Consider the following 23,868-nt stretch of genomic DNA (forward strand, 5'->3'; position numbering starts at 1 on the left):
AGCATAGGCCTAACTTTGAAGCTTTACCGGTCTTGGTGACGTCTCCATATGAGTGAAAAATTCTCGAGCGAAATGTGAAGCAAAATGCAATCAATATTTCTTAATGTTACTTCGAGAGACGGTAGTGTAGCCACCATAACTAAGATAAGTTGTACGTCATATAGTTATGTTATTAGGAACGACTTCCTGATAGGATAATACATTAAGATTTACTAGAAAAAGACCTAAAAATCGGTGATTTTGTAAAGTATGGAGCTGGACTTTTTTTCTAATATCTAATATTTCTCAACCTTAACAAAATCAAAATACTCCTACTGAAATAATCACTTGCCCCATCGAGTTTCACTTGTCGACGGTGAAGTAACCAAGTTGTATGCTTTCTTTGGGGGTGCCAGACGGACCAAAGAATCGTCTTGTCCTTAGAGTAACGATATTCACAGATCACAGAATCTGATGTGTCAGTAAAGGCCATCGACAAGATAAGCACGTCAGGATCCGAATTCCCGCCTCCTCAGTCAAGTACATGTAAGTCATTTGGACAACGGATTGTTTGTATGGGGAGGACTTGATACAAACACCCTTAACACCTCAAATGACCTTTATGGTTTTGATACAAGTGAGAACAAGTGAACAGTAAAAATTGTTCAGTGTGGCAGTAAGTAAAACAGTCTAGACTGGCGCTGTCTGCTGGAACAGGTCATTCAGTTGACAGATATCAGGTGATGTACTTCTGATACATGGAGGCTTGTGTTGTTCGTAGCGTGATACCAGTGGTGCAAAACTCAGAAACATTTTACACAATCTTGTAAAGATTGTTCTTTTTATATATTTTTAAAACACTAAAACTTACTTTTAGTCAAAACTTGATAAAGTTCCTGGTATCACACCGAGGGCTTACAACGCTGCGATAGCGTGCCTAAAACTCTTCTAATGATAATAAAATACATTAAAAGTACTCTACAATGGTGGTGTAACACATGAACAAGGGTTTGAACCATCAGAAAGGCTTCCAATCAATGACGTTGTTGTCTTAAATTCCATAGGCAAGTCTCCTGAAAATTATTTTCTTGAGAAAATTACTGTGCCAATTGATAAACCAATGTACATTTCATATCATCTAATATGTACAAAACCAAAGGAAATCACTGAATCTCCACTTAATTTGCATGATCAAATGAAATTGTTCAATCTAGAGAACGAACCATGTATTTCTTGACCAGTAGATCATCATATGCAACATGTATTTATGTCCTCATTGTCATCCCATTGAGTTACCTTGGCAACCTCTTTAATGATAATTTTTTAAAAAACGGCCACAATTTATGTCAGCATGGGTTGCATCAGTACCTTTATTCACTGCTCAGCATACAAGAGAGGAGACTATTTTACTCATTTTGAAAAAGTCTCTAATTTTGAGTTTGAGAAATTGCCAGGATTGACTTTAAGATAAATTGATAATGAGCACGTCTCTTCATATGCCCTTGTTACTGAAAAAGGTCTTTGCCTCCTCTCTTGTATCCTCAGTGTGCAAAGGTATATCGAACCACTACGAATTAATCCAATATCTGTTCTAATTTCTCATCAATCATACTGTTGTAAAATTTGAATATGGTACATGTCTCCTCCCCCCATCTGTAGCTTCAATTTTCAGAGTTTTATCCTTCAAACAATTTGTCGACAAAACCAAAAATACGACAAAACGATAATTAGCGACTTTTCGCCCCGAAATAACAAAATAAAACCCCCTAGCGACCTAATTCTTGTCGTCTTTTCGCTTGGCGTTTTGTCGTCTTTTCGAGGCGAAAAGACGACAAATTTACAAGAAAAGATTTCTTCAGTAGAATACAAGTACATAAGAACTATAATTTAATTTTAGATGTTTCTTTTTTTTTTAAAGGTAATTAATAATTATCGAAAACACAGCAAATTTCATAATGGATTCCTAGAAAATCAGAAAGCAAAATAACGAGAAAATCTATATTTTGTCGTCTTTTCATTATTTCGAGGCGAAAAGTCGCTAATTATCGTTTTCTTGTCTTTTTGGTTTTGTCGTCTTTTCGCCTCGAAAAGACGACAAATTGTAAAGTGGCACAAATCAGCCACCATCGGTTAGAGCGTTCGCCCTGCATGCTAAAGGCCGGGGTTTGAATCCAGGTCACGACAGAGCTAAGTCATTAAAACAGGCAGTGACAGTTCCATTGCTAAACGCTCGGCATCAGGTGTGAATGTCACGGGTCCGCGGAGATGACCTTAAAAATGGATGTCCCGTATCACAGTAGGTGTGGCACGCTAAAGAATTCTCCCTGCTCAATGGCCATAAACGCCGAGCATAGACCTAAATTTGAAATCCTTCATCACTACTGGTGACGTCTCCATATGCGTGAAAAGTTCTCGAGAGGGACGTTAAACAAGATAAAATCAATCGATCAATTGGAAGGTGACAAATACAAAATGAACTTTGATTATTTTCTTCGCACAATGATTCCAATACAGCGAACAGAATTTAACTTTTCTTTATCAGATATTCTGATCATTTCCTTTGCTTCTAATTTGATATGTAATAGTATTCTATAATCACACAAAATGAAAATCTAAAGGCTTTGTATGGCAGGAATCGATCTGATTGTTCCTTATGAACAGAAATTTCCCCCCAGATTTTTGCTAAAACCTATGACATCACACGAGGATCGATCCACCTTAAAGGAAAAGGTGTGTATCCATAATGTTCAAATCAGGTTTTAAACTACTAGAAAATTGAAAAGATTCTTTCGAGCATGACTGTAACACAATCTGATTTTAATTTTATACTCCGGTATAAAAGGAGCAGTCACACCTTACCGGATATTAGAAACGGACGTCGCACGGATAAAAATAATTGTGACATAATGCTGTCCGTTGATGAAAGTCGTTTCCGCCGCTGCTTGGGGCTTTTGTGACTGGTGTATGAAGCGTATAAAATGCATAAGAACCGCACGATTACTGGACACGTACTGTGCAATTAACGGTTGATTAACAGACATTGCCGTCTAAATAACGGACAAGTACCGGTGTTGTAGAATAGACTTCCCCCCGGAAAAACGGGTCTGGGATAGATTTTCCCTCATAGGGGGAAATGCACCCCAGCATATGATTTCCTCCTATGTACAAAGTCAGTATGTAGTTTCCACTTGGGCAACCGCCTTGGTATAGAATTCACCCTCCTGTTTCCAGATCTTATTGTTAGATTTTCAATAGAATATCTAAGTACGAAGTAGATGTGGAAGACTGTGGAGTCTTTTATTTCGAGTTCACTGGAATATATCGAATCGACATACACGTATGAATGAAAATGATCATTGTTGATAGATAAAACGTCGTCGATATATATAAATGTCGAGTTGAAGGCCACAGCAAGATATTTTTTCTGCTCATGTACAAGCTTTTGAATAAATATAGAATGAAGTAAACCCATGCAATTATAAATGATAATCAATGAAATTTGTTAATATTAATAAAGAGGTACATGTAATTTAAAAAAGAAACAAATATGTGCTGTTCAATTGTAATTCAATGATATAGATATGCGCTCATAATATTACAATATTCATAAAATAAACGATTTGTTTTAGATGTTGAAGTTGGGTTTACACGGTGAAAACTTTGAACAACATGCAGTAAATACAATATAATTCCCAAAAGACTTAAAAGATAGTCAACATCGTTAGGATTTTTCGTAAAATGTCAACTGAAAGATATACAATTAAAATATCTGAAAAGTAAAATAGATGCACTGTATAAATAAAAGTGATTTAATTTTCCGTTTATTTAATTCAAATGTTAGATACTAGTAAATAACTGCAAAGACTTGAGATGTCTGAATGAATTTTGATATACCATTACACGATTTGAATAATTTCCTGTTTTAAAAAACCCCATAAGATAATGATTGTGAACACAAAACTCTTCTCAAAATTGAAAAAATAATAATAATAATTCCTGGATCTGATAAGCAAGAGAATTCTAGTAATAGAAACGGATACATAGCTAAAATGTAAGAAGGGGGGGGGTACTGCCATTTAAGGGGGAATTCTATACTGGGACAGTTTTTCTTAGGGGAAAATTGGGCCCGGGTTAATTCTTCCTAGGGAAAAATTCTATGCCAGGCCCATCTTTCCGGAGAATGTCTATCCTGGGTCCGGTTTTTTTCGGGAGAAAGTATATGCGGGGGGGGGGGGGGTGCTATGCTACATCACCTGTTTAAAAGAACGTAGGACGCATGAGAAACTGATAAAACGTTCTTTCAACGTTCAACGAACGGACTTGTACCGGTCCCGTGGACCTCCGTTTCACTACCGTTACTCGCCAGTTTCATGCGTTTCTTTTCCGTAAACATGCGGTTGGTGTCCATTACATTTTCGGTTGACCCGCTGCATGTCCGGTTGTAGTCCGGCCGTGACTCATGTCCACCGGACATGAACGGATGGGAACTGGACAAGTACGGGACAACAAACGCATGAATTCCGATTAAAACGCATAGGTACCGTACAATAATCGGACTCCAGACTCTGGCGGTGTCCGTTTCAAGTTTTGAAAATGCTCAAAACTTTCCGTTGGATAGACCAGACCGGACAGGGAACGTGTTGTTCGAACAAGAAACGCAAAGGAACGGAGACGAACGAATCGGCAATTGTGTTATCCGTTGGACGTCCGTTAGCATTATCCGGTGAGGTGTGACTGCTGCTTTAATTAATTGCGTGATCTTGGTTAACCATTTTGAATGAAGAATCACGGATAGAAAGATTATATTTTAATTGCATCCACAATTATCATCGGCAGGTCGAGTCCGGTATGAAGTCAATCAGTGAATACTTGGAGAATGTGTTGCAGGAGACGGGCGGCTTTGGAAAGTTTCAGTTTTTACTTCACGGCAGCATCCTCTTCAGTAAGGTCTCAATCACATGGAGTCTCCTCATCATGGCCTTCGCCGGGGCGGCTCCAGACTGGTGGTGTGTCTACTCCAATGCAACGCATGTCCCTGCAGTCTCAAACTACAGTGCAATAGAGGTCGCTACCGTTAAATCGGCAACACCTACCTACAGAACGATGGCGAACAAGACTGATGATGACAAACTTGCGGATTATTACGTAAACAAGGCTTATAAAACCTGTTCACCACCTTCAAATAATTCTGTCTGTCAGAAGTTCATCTTCGATGACAGCATGAAGACGATCATCAATGAGGTTGTATTCTATTTGAGATATATTGTTAGAATTACTTTGAAATACGTCGAATTATAAAGTGGCGCATGACTGTATAACTCACCTCAATATATAAAACTTTTATATAATATAACTCCTACCGTATCCTATCGTATCATATAACTCATATCGTAGCATATAACTCATACCGTAGCATTTAACTCATATCGTATCATATAACTCATATCGTATCATATAACTCATATCGTAACATTTAGCTCGTATTGTATCACACGATTCCTGTCGTTATACACATGTTACCATATTGTTACATATATGCACATATCATTGCACATAACGCCTATCGCTGCTTATATTTTTCATGGCATTGATAATTAATCCTATTGTTGTATATAATTCCTATCGTTTCATATATATATAACTCGTATCCTATTGTTACGTAGGATATTGTCACGGCGGGTGTGACCGGTCAACAGGGGATGCTTACTCCTCCTAGACACCTGATCCCACCTCTGGTGTGTCCAGGGGTCCGTGTTTGCCCAACTATCTATTCTGTATTGCTTATAGGAGTTAGGAGATTGATCACTGTTCGTTATCTTCACCTTGCATATACCTCGTTATATTTAACTCCTATTCTTATAAACATATGATCGCCCCGCAAGCGGAAAGGTTCGAATCCCGGCCGCGACAGACTTAAGTCGTTAAAACAGGAAGTGACAGTTCCATCGCCAAACGCTCGGCATCAGGTGTGTATGTCACGGGTCCTCGGAGATGACCTTAAAAACTGATGTCACAGTAGGTGTGGCACGCTAAAGAACCCTCACTGCTCAATAACGCCGAGCATAGGCCTAAATTTGCAGCCCTTCACCGATCATGGTGACGTCTCCATATGAGTGAAAAATTCTCGAGGGGAACGTTAAACAAGATACAATCATATAAACTTATGATTCCTATCAATCGCATTTTAGTTTTAAACACATTTGATATCCCAGTCAATGGGACGAATGAGTATGAGTTTCCATACCTATATTGGATTCTAAAACTTCTCGAAAACCCTTACAGAGGTACATTGCAGTATTCAGTAAATGTTCGAACCATCTTTACTCCTCATACAAATATTAGCTGTTGTGAAGGAGGAACTTCGACGTATTGTGTCACAAGATATACCAGAAGTGGTGTAAATCATATATAACGATCTAGTTCGTCAATACAACCTATCATTGGGTCAAATGCTGTCTGATGTGTTTCATACCTATTGTTAGGCCGTTCTTGGCACACTGATTTTGACTGTGGATAACTCCATTTACCTTATCAGGCTATAGGGCTCACGGCGGGTGTGACCGGTCAACAGGGGATGCTTACTCCTCCTAGGCACCTGATCCTACCTCTGGTGTGTCCAGGGGTCCGTGTTTGCCCAGCTATCTGTTTTGTATTGCTTGTAGGAGTTGAGAAATTGATCACTGTTCGTTATCTTCACCTTGCATGTACATTCTAGAATATTTCTAACAACTTTTAGTAAGTCTGAAATCTCAAAACTTTTCCAAAATTATCAGCATTAAAACGTAAACTTTTGATCACTACACTCTTCACGATAAATAAAGATTACGGTTTTTTTATATATATATATATATATATCAGAGACAGTGGCCTCTTTAATAAAAGTGGAACATTTCATTTCATATGATCTGCCACCCAAAAACTAATAATTTGTTAAACTGATTCTACGCACAAGTATTATAAAGTTGAAATTAAAAAGATGCTTTCCCATTGGCAATACCTACGTAATCAGGTCTTCCAACAGTCTGCTGGAATTACGTTCCTAAATTAGCTGACCTGTTTTGTTTTCTTATGAGACAAAATAAGCTTCGAAATGAGAAAAGGGGTCGCTTGCCGAGGGCTCAACTTGACAGCTATATCAACGACGTTTTATCAATGTTCATTTTCATCCATATGTCGATTCGATATACCCCAGTGATCTCGAAATAAAAGACACCATAAAGTCTTCCATATCTGCTTCACATTTGGATATTTTATTGAACATATAAGTTAACGGCAAACTAACGACTCGTCTTAAGACTAATGGGATGATTCCAGCTTCTCCATCAGAAACTTACATATTTATGTAACAATATTCCATTATCACCTGCACATGGTGTTTGTTTCTCTCAACTCTCAACTGATTCAGTAGCGAGAGTATGTTTTGAATATGATCAATTTTTAAATGGAGGCAGCCTATTGCCTAGTAAGTTGATTTTACAGGGGTTTCAACATTCTCGTTTAAAGTCAGCATTTTGCAAATTCAATGATAATTCAAGCAAGTATAACCTGTCATATGGTCGAATGCTGTCTGACGTGTTTCATAAAAAATTTAAGCCGTTTTTACATATTGATTTTGACTATGAATTACTCTCTGTACCTGATTAAGATAAGGGCTCATGGCAGGTGAGACCAGTCAACAGGGGATGCTTACTCCTCCTAGGCATCTGCCCCACATCTGGTATACCTCGGGTGTGTACAGGGATCCATTTTTGCCGTACTCTTCATGTTGTATTCTTTGTAGGATTTATGAGATGGATCACTGTCCCTTCACTTTTTCGTTCATGAAAGCAGCATGCAGAACATTTCCTAGGATGCAGAAATGACAATTCTGTTAATTCATCCACATTCGAAGTAGTATCAAACTGGAAAAACTCGTGTAGAGTGGTAATTATCGTATTCCAGTACTCTAGTTGAATATAGGAAAGTACGTCAAGGAAGAGTTGATGTCACTCGAGTCAGGAATCATGTTTATTGTTATGATAGATAAATGGTACATGATAGCCACATGTAGGACCGTCCTATGAATGCAGTCACTTCGAGCAAATTTCAAAACAATATGACCATTTATGATTAGGTTTGTCAGTATGTAAAATATCACATGAACCACGATTCAGAAGAAACATATTCATATCTATAATTTCACTAACATTACGATAAGACTGATGTCATGTTATGAAAATTAATTACTGGTATATAAAATTGCAGTGGGGATTAATCTGCGATGAAAAATGGGTGACGGCAACAGTCTCTTCAATACAAATGGCTGGTCTCTTGATTTCTGGTCTCCTCGGTGGACAGATGGCGGATCTACTGGGGCGGAAGCCAACATTCTTCTTGTCAATCCTCATAATGTCCGCATCAAACATTGTGGCCGGATTCTCCCAGTCGTGGTTGATGTTCGCTGTGACTCGCTTTATTATAGGATTAGGTTGCGGAGCGTACCTCACTGTGTTCTACACATTCTCCGTGGAATTTACACCAACCAAATTCCGTCCAATTCAATTATTCATTCCTGATTGGTCAATCTGGGCAGCACTATTGGGTTTGTGTTCCTACCTGCTTAAGGATTGGAGAAGCCTGCATATTCTTACTGGGGTTCTGACAGGACTTAGTCTTTTCTCGTGGTGGTAAGTCTGTGAGATTCATGAACATGCAGATTCACAACCCAGTGGAGGATCAAAAAAATTTTGAAAGGGAAGAGGGGATTGCAACCAAAGTTTGTGTCTTATCCGCCCACCAAAGGGGGGGGGGGGGTGAAGTTCCCCATAATGGCAAAAATTGACTTTTTTAAAAAGAAAATATTCAACCAAAGAGAGGGTTGCAAACTCTAGATCCGCCACTACAATTACATGTATATACTCCCTAGAGTTGTTGTCCGTACCTCACATACACCCAATACGCCAGTTTCGAGATAAGAGATCTTCTGTTTAGGAGGTGCATTTAGTGGAATTTTGAATGCCTAAGTGGGACAGAGTGTGCCTTCCAGGTATCACACCGGTAATGATCTTCACTATAGAGGAAAACATTATTTTGCAAAATTGATGCCAAATAACGTTTTCGGAAATCTTCTATACTACATGTCTCGTCTGCAGACACCAATAAAACAACAACCTATACCTGCAGCCACTCGACGTTTTAAATATCTATTTTAAAAATTGTCTTCCAATGAAGAAACTATTCACAAGGTATATCATGCCGCCATCTTGGTTTTCTACCGTTTAGAAGCAATTTTGTCATGGTCTTACATGTAACTCTCGCATCGTCACGGTGAGCTGGAAATAAAGTCAATTTATCGGCTATTATCAACCGTCAAACATTATATACTGCTTCTTAAATGTGAAAAATCGGTAAAAGGGGGATGGAAGTAGACATACTCAAGTAATTTCGGTGTAGCCCTTTTTTCATTGGTCGATAAAATTATAAACAGTAAGTATTGTAATTAGCAGTAAATATGTGTTGGATAAAATTCTTTTCAATATATGGAACTACAATTAACTACGTTCATGTTGATTGGAGGATTTTGATTGGACAATTACCGGTGTGATACCTTGACAATTAAATTTCCGTTTAAAAATGTCAACTTTGCACAACAGGTGCCGGTTTCGTTCATCAATAGTACCGGTGTTATATAGTAGCCTTTCCCCATAGACATCTTTCCCCCCGGAAAAATGGCTATATAGTAGTTTTCCCCCCCGGAAAAATGGCTATATAGTAGTTTTCCCGCCTGGAAAAATGGCTATATAGTAGATCTCCCCCCACGGAAATATGGCTATATAGAAGGATTTTCCCCCTTTTATAGCCAGATTACCCCCAGGAAAACCTACTATATAGTAGATTTCCCCCCTCTTTTCATTCCGGTTACGTTGACACGTTTACGGCGGACCATTCCCATTCATATGTTTCCCATTCTGAAATTAATCCTTTTCTGGCTATTCACTTCAGTTATATCCTAAATGGAGAGTTAATTTCCAAATTCCCTTGATTGGGATTTTTGGAAATATTTATTATTGAACAAACCTTTCATGCAATCGAATGTTATGTAAAACAATCATATATTTAGAATGTAAAATCAGAATATTTCGTGCTTGTAAAACAGCATATATTTAGACAACTCAGAATTTGTTAGTTAAACAAATAACTTGAGTATTTATCGTATGAGAAATCAAAATTGTCTCTCTCCATTTAATTAACACAAAAATTTTTCATACAGATAGTGGAGAAAAACTTAAATTCTATAACTTTGTTGATTGTCTAGCCCTGATTCCAAATTGCCGCTACTAAGGAATAAACTCGCTTTCTCGCTAGACATGATTCTTAACACCTCATGGGGAGAACTTGGGATTTTTCAATTGAATTAGAAGTTTTTGAGAGGAACACCCCCCCCCTCCTCCAACTGTTCTCGGGTCATTGGTGGATTAATAGATGTGAACATGTTATCGATATATAATCGTAATTCACTAACTACATGTATTCCAGGTGGTGCAACTCCCAGCTGTACTGTCAGTACTTTTATTTCTACATATTCGTTTACAAAATTTCTCCAAAGATGAATTTATTTTGAATCTGACTTATGGACAACGTCATCATACTTTATTCCCATACGAAGACTATTCTGGAAAAATTTTGATTTTAACATGCATTTCTAAAACTTTTTAGCTCACCTAAGCTGAAAGCTTAACTAATATTCATTTTGCCATCTCAATTTATAACATGTACATTTTCATACATGTATATAACATGTATCTGCTACCCTAAAAGATCCTAGATTGTTTTGAAAAATGAAAACGAAGACTCGATGTAATATTTCGTCCATCTTGTATTAAAATCTTTTGCGCAGTACCCCCCCCCCCCACCCCACCCCCCACCCTATGGAATTTTGAAATTTCAATGTTTTACTATATATTTGCACCCAAAAAAATGTTGGACCCCCTGGGAAAATTGGGTCCATATCTAAAATATTTGGACCCCCTGGAAATATTACCTGGATCCACACCTGACTTAGGTTGGTTTCGTTTTGTTTCTACGTAGACCTACATTATATGTAGGCTTGTTTCGATTTCGTTTCGTGGTTTTGCAGGTGCCCTAATGATTAACATATACATGTACAAATGAAAAAACAAAATGACCAAAGTGTCAAAAGAACGGCCTCAAACTATTTGTTTCATCTAACAATTCGAAATAAACATGTCTTAGACAATAATGATAATGCATTGTACATTTATTATTTCAAAACATTGAAAATGAATCCTCGTGAGAATATAAAAGGTACGTAAAATGATGGTACATACAATCTTTCTTTTTACGTAATGCCTTTTGTTCCGCAGTTCAGACTTTGCATTACCATGGTTACCAGGAAACGTTTTCTTTCTTTATTTTTGTTTTTACTTATAAGTTTTTCTTAATACATGAAAAAATTCTTTGCAAATAAACACTTCTAAATCACAAACTATGTGTTAAAATAGCGCAGTTGAAACGCACAGCTACTTACAACTTGCGTATCCATACCGACCGCCTCGTGGAGGCCCGTAGAATTTGTCCATTCATGATCAAAAATTCTAATAATTATATGCGTTTTTCATCATATGTGTTCAAACGTGGATATAACATTAGAAATACCAACAAATTAAATTAATATTGTACATGTACTCTCTAAATTGTAGTCAAAAATACAGATATCCTACCCTTGAGCATGTTTTCAATGAAAATGCAAATTACAATTGTGAACTAGCTCTTCCTCTCTCTCTCTCTCTCTCTCTCTCTCTATATATATATATATATATATATATGGGTGTGTTTGCTTATACATGTGTACTATGGGATGAATCTTAAAAAAAATTATAATTTCGTATGTTTTATACTTTCTCAGTAATACCGTAAAGCTTATCTCTAAAATTTGTCTCTATGAAAATACATGTACATGTATCTGCATTTAAGCTATCGGCAACATACACTTTTCGGTATCCCATGGGGATCTGGGTTAGAATAGGTCCTCATTACCCCCTTGCTTGTCGTAAGAGGCGACTAAATGGGGCGGTCCTTCGGATGAGACCCCAAAACCGAGGTCCGTGTCGCAGCAGGTGTGGCACGATAAAGATCTCTCCCTGCTCAATGGCCATAAGCGCCGAGCATAGGCCTAAATTTTGCAGCCCTTCACCGGCAGTGGTGACGTCTCCATATGAGTGAAATATTCTGGGAGGGACGTAAAACAATATTCAATCAATCATTTTTCGGTATTCAGATCTATGCAATATCAATATTTGTTGTACAAAGCCCGACTGCCTTTCCATAGTCTGTTTTCTAAAATCAAAACCAAAAACGTGAGGGGGTAACCCTGCTATGGGGGAAGATCTTCTATATAGTAGTGTTTCCCCCTAGGGGAAAGGCTACTATATAGCCATTTTCCCGGGGAGGGGGTCTACTATGGGGTAAAGGCTACTATACAACACCGGTACGCCTCATGCACAACAGCGATCGGAGCCAGATAACTGTCGTAATTGGTGATTTACTTCCCATAGGGACTATTGTGATTTCTGCATGCTATTACATTTTGCAGTATTCTATAAGAAAAGCTGCTTTTAATTAAATGGTCCCTGTAGTTCAGTAAGTCAAGCAGATCATTAGGATCGTAACCGGGAGGTCGGGAATTTGAGCCCCGCTCGTGTCATGACTGTAAGACGTAAACATATGTAGTGATTGCCTCTTCGCCAAACGCTCGGCATCACAGGTTTTTCGGATATGGCCTTATAAACAGAGTTGCATCAGGTGTTGGCATGTTAAAGAAACCTTACTGCTATGGCCATGAGTGCTAAGCATAGGTTTAAGTTTGCGGTACTTCGCCTACAGCTGGTGACGTCTCAATATGAGTGAAAATTCTCGAGGGGACATAACTTAAACCAACAACCATATCAACAACAAAAAAATTCGGTAATTTGCTCTGTGAATGTTTTATCTCTTCATGATTCACAATTCAATTTACATTCTCTATCAAGTATACAGTGTAAGAATGGAATAGAAAGTAAGGATTCGATCACACAGCTGTTTACCTGTATCAATGGGTCTAGTCTTTTGATGTAATTTCTATTTAAATGAATATAGATCAACAAAACATTAGCCGGTCCAAGAAAAATATTTTATCGTAGGGCAGTAGTCGACTTTTGTAATACTTAACTTAAATGCAAAAAATTACCACAGAATCTTAAATATATGGGTTTTAAAGAGATAAAATCCTAAAATTGTCAATCTTCCATCACTGTTTTTGGGGCGATAATACCGAAAGTGAGGTTACGCAGTCAAGTCATCAGATATGGTGAGATAAAATACTACAAGTACTGATATGATGACGTAAATACTAGAGTAGTTACGTTACCACAGTATGTTGTTCATTACAGGATTGTTCCCGAGAGTTTCCGATGGCTAGTGTCACATGACAAATTGGCTGAAGCTGATAGGATCATCAAGAAAATTGCTCGTTTAAATAACCATCCCAAACCCGACCTTAATAAACTTCAAGTCGTCGTAGAAGCTGATGTTACTTTTCAAGGAGACAGAAAATACACATTTTTGGATCTGATAAGAAGCCGACCTCTACTGATCTCCAGTATTCTCGCTGGTGTTGGCTGGTAAAATAATTTTTTATCGGAAGGAAAGGGAACTATAGTTTTAGATTGAAAACATTAAGTTAATAGAATTCGCTTCTCAAGAGCTTGAAATAATTTTACATAACAGTTTCAAAAGAAGTGTTTTCTGAACATTAGACTTAGTCTTACAGTCAAAACAATATCTCAAGCTATTTTTATTATCCGATGTCGTTTTATAATAGTAGAGTATTTGAACAGGTTGTCGTGTGGCTATGCTTATTACGCCATCTCGTACAGCGTGGACCAGCTCTCGGGGAATCTCTACTTCAACATGTTTCTTCTCAGCGTAATCGACATCCCAGCCCTAATGAGCATATGGTACCTTAGTAATCGGTAAGTACATCAGTAACTAGTGAATTCCTCAGAAACCTGTAAGTACCTTTGTATTTAGTGAATACCTCAGAAACCGGTACATGTAAGTGCCTTTATAACTAGTAATATTATCTCAGAAACCGGTAATTAATTTGTAACTAGTTATTACCTCAGAAACCGGTAAGTTCAATATCAACTGTCTCATCAACCGCTAAGTACCTTAATATCTGGTAACATACATCTGCAATTGCTTTCCCGTGGAGATCCGGGTTAGAATAGGTCCTCATTACCCCTTTCTTGTCGTAAGAGGCGACTAAATGGGGCGGTTCTTCGGATGAGACCGCAGAAACCGAGGTCCCGTGTCACAGCAATCCTTAGCAACAGGTAAATACTTGGGTAACCGATATATCATGAAACGGTATATATATACCACAGTGATCACTTTTTGGGGGCACGTATTGCAATCTCTTACTGCATTTTATTTTTTTTGTTATGTTACGGCCTATGTACATTTGCTACAAAACTTCACCCGAGAAACTTTTAAAACTTTCATTTGATACAATTGATTAAGGTTACAATGTTTTAGTATGCAGTCATTTACATTACATCTTACTAGAGGAAACAGTAAGTACTTATGTAGAAATAATAGTTTCAGTAGTTGGTCTGTCGGTAAGACAGGCAGACAGACAGAATCTCTGTAATAAGTAGCTGTTTTCAAGAGATGAATCCCATTTAGATATCAGTTGCATGTTAGTAACTTAGAATCTCCTTCTTTAAGTCATCTCCGACATCCATCATACTTTGAATTTCGATATGAGACCTCCATTAACTAATAATCAAAACTGACTTCTGTTATATTAACTCTTTTTCTTCCGCACTGGTCAATTTGACCGGTGGCGCGTAAAAACAAGACTACACAAAAGGAGTGTCTCTAAATCTTTGAAATCACGGTCATAAGATATATGATCTATGTATCATATTATTTGGAAATTTTCTCTATTTTTATACGCCCGTCTTAAGACGGGCCGTATTATGTTATGGCCTTCATGTCCGTCCGTCTGTCCGTCCGTCTGTTAGCTTTTTCGTGTCCGGCTCATAACTTAAATACTATAAGGCCTAGAATAATCAAACTTTGTCAGTTGATACATCTTGGGTAGAAGGTGTGTCGCACATTAAAACCAGGTCGCTGTGACTTTTAATTAAGAAGATATGGCCAAATATGGTAAAACCCTGTCCGGCTCATAACTTGAAAACTATTTGATCTAGAATCATGAAACTTGGTCATCTTATGCATCTTAGGTAGAAGGTGTGTCGCACTGTACTTTAAGGTCACTGTGACATTTAGTTGAAGTGATTTTTTGAAAAAAGTATGTTATAATTGGTACAATCCCTACTCATATAAGAGTTTTGTAGAAAACCTCATTCAAAAATGTTACATCAAGAAAACACATATTTTTTTTATGATATACTGTACAGCTTTTTTTTAGCCTATGTAATGTTTCCTTTGTTTCTAACAATAACATGAGAAATTCCACTTGTCCCATGGGAGTAGCATGCAAAGGGCATATTGACAAGACTAATTAATGAGTTTTGTGTAGAGCATCTCTGATCAACATGATCAAGCAGGTGTTATCTTTATCTCTAGGGAATTGGGCAGAGAGATCTTAGCCTCTTCATTGCAGATATACCAGAAATTATTTGTGAAAGTGAATTTGTTTGTTGTGGTTAGTCTTTATTTTCAAAATTAATTTGACATTGTACTATATAATTTTTAATTTTTTTTCTCAGCAACCTATATGCAGAGTATCATTTCTCACTAAGACAACAAATGGTTGCAATATGTATAAAGGCCTATTTTAATGATTAGTATTTTGATGTTTTGTTATGGCTGTGGCATTGTTCAGAAAAAAGATATACAATGAACAAAGCTGCAGATTGGGCATTTGTGTAAATCTGAACAGATGAAATAGTATTGCAATAACCATATTAAAAAATGTTAATTCAAGAAACTACACATTCTTCATTATATACACTGTACTATACAGCAGTATATAACAAACAAATTATTTCTTTTGTGTCAGTAACAAGAGAAATTTCCCTTGTCCCATGGGTGTAATTATCAAGCAATTCAGGAGGCATTTTGCTAACAGAAAAATTGCATTCTGTCAAATTACAGATTAATTAATGAGTTTAGAAGATTTCTGTTACAGCAATCTGATCAAGGAGGTGCTATCTATATCTCTTGCAATCGGGAATTGGGCAGAGGAATCTGGCCTTCTAATTGATCTGTCAAATTTTAGAACAGTTCTAATTGGTAGCCATTACTTTGAAAGTTAATTTGGTATAAAGTTTAAGAATTAATATGATATTGTAAAATATATTTTTATTTTATATCTCAACAACAAGGTGCAGATTGTCATGTCTCACTAAGATGACAGTTTTACAGTCTAAGAATAAACATAATGACTAATGTTTGATGTTTTATTACGCTGTGCATTGTTCTTCATTCCTTAAAATACAATGAGCAAAGCTGCAGATGTGCATTTCTCAAATCTAACACAACCAGTTGAGAAATATATGATGTATTATTTTTTTCTAATTAATAACTACACCATAGGAGATGCACCAGTATTTGAAATAACCGTTTTTAATCTATATTTATTTATATTGACATCACCATGCATATTTTACTTTTATACTTGAAGATTTGACAAAGGCAGATACTGATATATGTATTTTTTGATAAGTTGAATAAATCAACCTTTTTGAGTACTCCCATTTATTGTAAGTTGTTTGCTTGGATAAAGGGCTATCTTGCACTTTAATCATTTCATTGAAACCATTTGGGAAAATGTTTTTATATCCTTTTAAAAATCATTAAGCTTACATTATCAATATTTGAAGCAATGTCACATGAGGCCATAAAGTGGGTAAGATTCTTAAAGGAAGGTTGACATGTGGTTCCATGCATACCTATCTCTTCATGGTGATATGTTCATGTTAACAATATTTGACGGGCGTATCATGTGCCGTGGCGGTGCACTTTATTTAACTATGTAAAAATCAATTAGGTAAATAAAGCCATTCAATTTTAAAAAGCATTTAAAGTGAAAGATGGCTTCATCTAAATATGACGCAGCTCTTTGTCGCAATACCATTGTGATGTTTTTGTATTATTTTAAAGGGCACATCAGTTCATACATGTAAAATTTGCTATTTTTGACTTTAATCTAGTGAGATGCATGGGTCGTATAACTATTACATATATTTCAGAGAAAAGTGTGCACTTATATAACACTTGACCCCGTAGACCTCTTTGGGGTCATGGGATACCATGACAAATTTTATTAAAAAAATTGTTCCCTGTCAAATTCCTAACAAAATTATATGTCATATGCCTACTCCAAATTGTGGTTCATACAGATTTAAATCGATTTTTTAAAAATATTGTCATTTAGTCTTTAAAATCCTCTAAAATGTGCCGGTAGAGAAAGGGTTATTGCTAGTTATACGATATCTTGCACGATTTTTAAATTGCCTGCCTTTCTTTTATTCCCTCACAGCCTCGGACGCAGGTGGACCTGTTTGGGATATTTTGTGATCGGGTCCGTCGCTTGTCTTGGTGTAGCCATTTCTCAAATGATAGGTAAGGCGGCGTGATATAGATTCAGAGAAAGTACCCACCACCTTTAAGCTGAACTGAACAGAAAGCTAAGAGAGCAATATATATTGAAATTTCTCCATTGTCTGTTAGCCTGTAAACATTTTCACATTTTCGGCTTCTCCACAAGCATTGGATCAATTTTAATCCAACTTGGCCAGACGGATTCTTGCCTGAAGGAGATTCAGGTAAATTCAAAGATAATCTTACACATAGTAGTTTGAAGAACCGATTTTTATTTTTTGTGTGTGTATGGATGATGGTCAGCTGCTAATGAGGGGAACCAATTCATTCAGGACTACTAGATTTAATCTTTTCGATGGTCGATGGAATCTTTTTTACAATGATGTCAAAGGGCCCCCTAAACGATATAATTCAGATTAGTACACGTAAGTGGATCAGATCTAGGATGAAAGAGGGTTGTTAAATCTAATCACACAGTACCTGTATCAGAATGATACTCTTCTCTGGCAAAATTACAAGTAATGAAGTTCATTAAGCACAAAACAAATTCAAGATCATGTACATGTAGTTTGTTTTCATTTATTAAATTAGTAACGTATTTTGGGGGTAAAAATATGTTTTTGATACACATAATTATTTATGTTCGTCATATTTTTGCTTTGTATTCCGGACTTTTTCCGTAATGGATGCATGTACAGAGTTGAAATTTTGTCACAATTTCTCCCTAAAAAAGCATGAGTGAGTTTGCATTTCAGCTGAATTGGTGCACCGTGACCTTCTTAATTGCTAAACATATGTCAAACAGTTTTCCAGACTTTTTTCGTTACGGATACAGGTATTGCCCTGTCAGTCACAGTTCTGTCGGAGGAATACAAGTTCAGTTTGCATTTCATCTGGAATGGTACGCCCTTGTGTTCGTCCGAGATTGTTTTCCAGACTTTTTCCCGTAACAGATGCATTTACAGCATTAAAATTTGATCGCAATTTCTCCCTCAAGAAGTGTAAGAGTGAGTTTGTATTTCAGCTGGATTGGTGCACTGTGACCTACTATAGGGCTAACAGTAGGCCAAACAGTTTACCGAAATGTAGTCATAAGCTTCCTCTCAGAGAAATAAATTCAGTTTGATTTCAGCTGAAGGAACTAAGCTCCTGAGCTTTTGACCACACCTGCGCAGAATGCTACAACAAAGTATTTACTGGTTCAATATTGATCCCATTGGTGCAAACATATCACACATCAATTACTAAACCTTATCCAGTTGAAAAAAATTGTGTCAATTCAAATTTTGAAATGGTTTGGCAGGGACTATGTTTCGTGGCGGAAGGATTGATTAATCAAAAAGTTCTGTATGATGTTAAAGTTTCTGTTTCATCCAATATATCGTCTATTTTTATACTCCTATAAATGTATTTCAGTTTTATGATTTATGATACAAGTAATTGAGACTTGGAACTAGTTCAAATGTTGTATAATTTGGTTGATATAAAAAAAATCAAAACTAAACACCGATTCTTTAAAAAGTTTAAATTTATTTATTCGAAATTTTTGTTTAAAACTAAATTTAGTATTTTCGCCAATAATTCAAAATTTTTATCTCCAACCCCCACTTTTTTTTAGTTCCATTTTAAATTTTAAGACGAGACCTTGAAAATTATGTGGAATTTTAGAAATTAACATTACTCCTAATATGTCCTTTTAAACTCTAAAACTTGATATCGTGAATTTTTTGGTGAAAAAAGGTCATTATTTATTTCCATGACTAGCATTAAAGTTTTTTTTATCTGTATTGTTAGAAGACATGATTATGTATTTATTTTATGTAATGATTGATTTGTGTTGCTTATGTTGTGTTGACTCCAACAGATAAATCAAGTTTAATTGAATACATCTCAAGTGCAAAAAGGTCATGTTTAGAATACTGTACATAGCTTAATAACAAGAATTGCGACCCCAGATTTTGTTTTTAATTTCCTAATTCTCCTTCAATGTAGAAATCAGAAATACACTTCCCAAAAAAATTGACATTACTCCAAATCTCAGGTGCGAACCTCTTTAATTGGTGCACCGTCAGCTACTTTATGACTAAAAGTAGGTCAAATAGTTTTCTGAACTTTTTTTTATTATGGATGCAGATATTGCATTGAAATTTTGTCATCACTGTCCAACGGGCGTATGATGTAACGCTTACGGTACTCTTGTTTATCTATAAAAACGAATATAAAAGTTTATAAATATCAACATATGAGGTGAAGTAAAATGGTATACCCAGTTCTATCCGTTGTATGATGTTTGGGGGCAATCCTTGAGGCCATGCATGTGTCCTATACTGGAGCTTTAGTACTTACAGAAAATTGCTCCTAAACAAGTGTTTATACAATATCCGTGAGCCAAAGCCAATGTTATCACGCCTCACTTTGACTGCTAGAGCTCTGTTTCTAATAGTCAGATTTGAAGAATATTTAAACTTCATTTCAGATGTTGATGAAGACCTTCAGAAGAGTCTGATTAACGGATTCGCCTTGGCTGCGAAGTTTGGTGTCTCTGCGTCCTGGGCCGCCATTATAGCCTTCACAACGGAAGTATATCCAACTGTCGTCAGGTAAAAGAACTGAGGTCATAGGTCAAACCAAATTCATGTATATACATTCTATTGATTGATTCTGAACATTGTTCGTATTCGCCGCAAATCAAAGCATATCTATCAATCTTTAACGGTTATTTTAATTGCGTGATCTTGGTTAACGAGTCCCGAAGTATCGTGTTATCTCGCGAGCCGCAGTGTTTCCATACATGTATATATCCAAATCAATAAAAACATATACAAATGTAGAGCGACATGGCCGGCGATGTCCAATTTTCTTGATTCATCATTAAAACTGCAAGATCAACGCATACTAGTTGTACACTTTTATCATAATATAAACAAAATTTAGTCTTGCGTGCTTCAACTAATCAAGAAGTCACACTTTACTGGCATCTATTTGGCAACTAACAGTTACGCTATATAGCAGTCGCTACAAACTTTTACAGACTTCAATTCAAGGCTGGCAATAACAGTACACAAAATGTATTTTCGAATGAATATTTGTTCAACTTCATCACCATTTTGTTTGGTGAAACCAACTATTAATTCCTTGTAGTATTTAACAAAACACCACGTGGAGGTGTAAGAATGAAAACGAGAACACAATACATTTGTATCACTGTTTACTAATTAATCTCACGCTCCCGGCGGGTCATGTCGCTTTCAGATATGATAATTTCATACAATATGACACTTGGAAGAAGAAATAAAACCGTAATTTCATACGGGAACACAAAAAAAAGGTATCTCGGTATCGCTAATATGTAAAGGGGGCAACTCGAGTGATCTTCACTTCACTTTGGCACGTAGAGCTTTTGGTATTTGAATGGGCATGGACACGATTTGAGCTACATGTATAAAAACATTCAAATTTTATTTTTCCATTTTTTATTGTTTACAATGCTTAGCTAATGTATTTCTAATGGTCAGTAAAAATTTAAATATCATTTGTTGAGTTACAAGTGAGATACAGTAAGTACTCACAATTCTGTGTTGTGTTAACAAGGCTCGTGCCATGTTTTGTTTACATATAGATTGCTTAATACGAAATAATATGTTTAAAACAAAATGAGATGTGCCAAACACTAGAAACTATTGAATTGTGTTCAGAATTAACCTGTAAATTGAAAGAATCTGATTTAAACGAAGCTTTTACATGTACTTGTGTATCTAAACCTATGTAAACAAGAACACGGCGTGAGTCTTGTTTACATTACAAAGAATTGCGAGCTCTTTATCTCCCATGTAAACTGTACCTAGAAAACTGAGATTCAGATATTTGCTGACTAATAGAAATTCTAAACATTAAAAAGGGAAAAATAAAATTTGAAAATTTTCAGCTCAAACCGTGTCCATGCCCCTTTAACACCAAAACTGCATGAACTGAGGTCGTAATGGTCTGAGGTACATGTATAAATAAGCCGAGATTGTTACATGTCGAGTTCTCCAGACGACGTAGACACATAAAATGGAGACACATACGTGTACAGCTGGAAAAAGACCTGTTGCTGAGAAATCGTGATATAGTTGTTCTAAAATCCCCGTCTCATAAGCAATACATTAACATGTTCTAAGAATGAAATTCCCCAAATTCTTAATGAAGTGTACGACCGAGTGTATTGGTACTTTCATGGGGTATTTCATTTCACACTACACCCTGGATATTGATCGAGGGTGTTCCCGGTCACCCGAGCTCATTGCACTCATGATGTTGTTGCATAGTATAGTAAATAACCGTTACAAATTGATAGGTACGCGTTGTCATGTTGTATTCACTATACGAGAAATATGAAGATTTTCCCGTGTAACCTCTCTCTTATACCGAATTTTTGTATTGTTGAACAGAAATATCGGTTATGGAACCCAAAACTCGATCTCTCGTATAGGAGCTTTGATAGCACCTCAACTCGTTGTGTTGGTAAGTATTCATTGAAATTCTCTTCCTTGTTGCAAATTACATTACATGTTTTCTTGATAAGTGTACAAGAGAGAGAGAGAGAGAGAGATGTAGATAGCCCAGTGTACATGTATATATATCATATGATATATATGAAGTTTTTAAAAGAAATTGCTACCCGAGATAGTAACTTACTTTTTCCGCTCAAAATACGGGAATTTGTAGATGCCAACATGACACAACATGGTTACATGTATCTCTGTTAAAAATGCACGGTTAACCAAAGGGAGGGTTGGAACCCCAGTGACGCCCTCTCTAGATCTGTGATTGCGTGTGAAAAGAGATCAGTTTTAGTTTTAGCACACAAATAACAAGATAGCGATCCTCAGGATTCTTTGGATGATAAATCGAATGAAGAACGTTTTTCATTTGAATATATTGTGGTCTTTCCTTTGTTTTATAAAAACAACTTAAGCACGTCGCGAGCTTTGAAATCCTTTTTGAAGTATACTCTGTTTTCTCCAACTTCACCTAAAAATGTTTTTACATTAATTTAAACCTCCGCAAATTATTCAGGTAGAGTTAAATTTAAAATTTGATTAAATATAAATCAAGCTTAAAAAAGAGATCCTGATTGTTGTTGTTTTCTCAGAAAGAATGGTGATACCTGCATACAATTAAAAATTCTGCATTTAAATTCACTATGACATTTTGTGAAGCCCAATAGTCTAAATTTCTACTCTTTTCTGAGCATAATTAACTGAGGTTTTGCCATATTCCGCAATTTTTTTTATTTGTTTTAATTCCAGAACAAGGATAACCCAGGTGTAATGTACATAATATGTTTTGTTGTTACCTTGGCCTCTGCAATTACGTGCCTTTTGCTGAAGGAAACCAAAGACAAGACAATTAGTGACAATTTGGAGGAGGTAGTACCAATGAACCGGAAGCGGAACGAGTCACTCTAAGGCGCTAATAGAGGAAAGATATTATAGTGAGATATATGCAATCAATGTTTATAATAGATAAAAAGAATTTATTTATTAGTTATGGTGAATAAAACCATTAGTTACATATATGTAAGTAGGTTTTGAATATACTCATGTCTTATACTATGCTTTTGTAACAATAAATATATTTTGAAAATAAAAAAGGTTTCAGCTCAACAGTCCACGGTTCAAGTGATTTTTTCGATGCTTTAACCACTGAGCTACGATGATGGACAAACTAAAGCTTATACTCTTTACGACACCACGTCACAAGATGGCGATTTAAATGTTTTGTAAAATGATTACCAGTTCGGTCGGTCTGGTTGTATTTCTGTCATATTTTAATGTTTTTGTATACAGGGTAGGTGTGTGTCATATTGCAATTTTTGTATTTACACTCGCCCAGTAAATAAAAAAAATACGACACGACATTTCCTTACTTCCCATTGCAGAAAAAAAGTATAAAGACAAACATACAAAATTCAACATTAGATGTCCTCTTGATGACAAAAACGACTTATTTATCATTTCCCTAGTTGAACAAAAATTACATTTTGTCAACATGTTTTACTTTTCTTTTATATGAAATTATGACGAGAATATTAGCAAACGTAATTACCAAATACCCTTGAATTTAATGAGCAAACTTAAGTTTAAAAAATATTGATTCAATAAATCTTTCTACAAGAGTCTCCCAGTGGCGCTTTACAATTCTTAATTTTGCAGAGCATTTACGGGTTGCTTTTTTTTGGTCCCCTAGGGGACTTTAGGTTTGCACTCCGTCCGTCCGTCTGTCTGGCAGTCC

General features: G+C 36.3%; 1 protein-coding gene across 1 annotated transcript in view; it reads left to right on the forward strand.

The window, feature by feature from the left end:
• LOC125659381 (solute carrier family 22 member 4-like) overlaps positions 1-23,242 on the forward strand; it is a 28,610-nt gene extending 5,368 nt beyond the window's left edge. Inside the window, exons 2-9 of the mRNA XM_048891036.2 lie at positions 4,816-5,220; positions 8,224-8,645; positions 13,407-13,637; positions 13,854-13,988; positions 17,531-17,613; positions 20,069-20,192; positions 22,023-22,095; positions 22,884-23,242. Of these exons, the coding sequence (XP_048746993.2) occupies positions 4,828-5,220; positions 8,224-8,645; positions 13,407-13,637; positions 13,854-13,988; positions 17,531-17,613; positions 20,069-20,192; positions 22,023-22,095; positions 22,884-23,042 (1,620 nt within the window). The 5' untranslated portion in view covers positions 4,816-4,827 and the 3' untranslated portion in view covers positions 23,043-23,242. The remainder of the gene's footprint in view (positions 1-4,815; positions 5,221-8,223; positions 8,646-13,406; positions 13,638-13,853; positions 13,989-17,530; positions 17,614-20,068; positions 20,193-22,022; positions 22,096-22,883) is intronic.
• The last annotated feature ends 626 nt before the right edge of the window (positions 23,243-23,868 follow it).

This window comes from Ostrea edulis, chromosome 9 (assembly GCF_947568905.1).
Source record: "Ostrea edulis chromosome 9, xbOstEdul1.1, whole genome shotgun sequence".
Classification (NCBI taxonomy): Eukaryota; Metazoa; Mollusca; class Bivalvia; order Ostreida; family Ostreidae; genus Ostrea; species Ostrea edulis.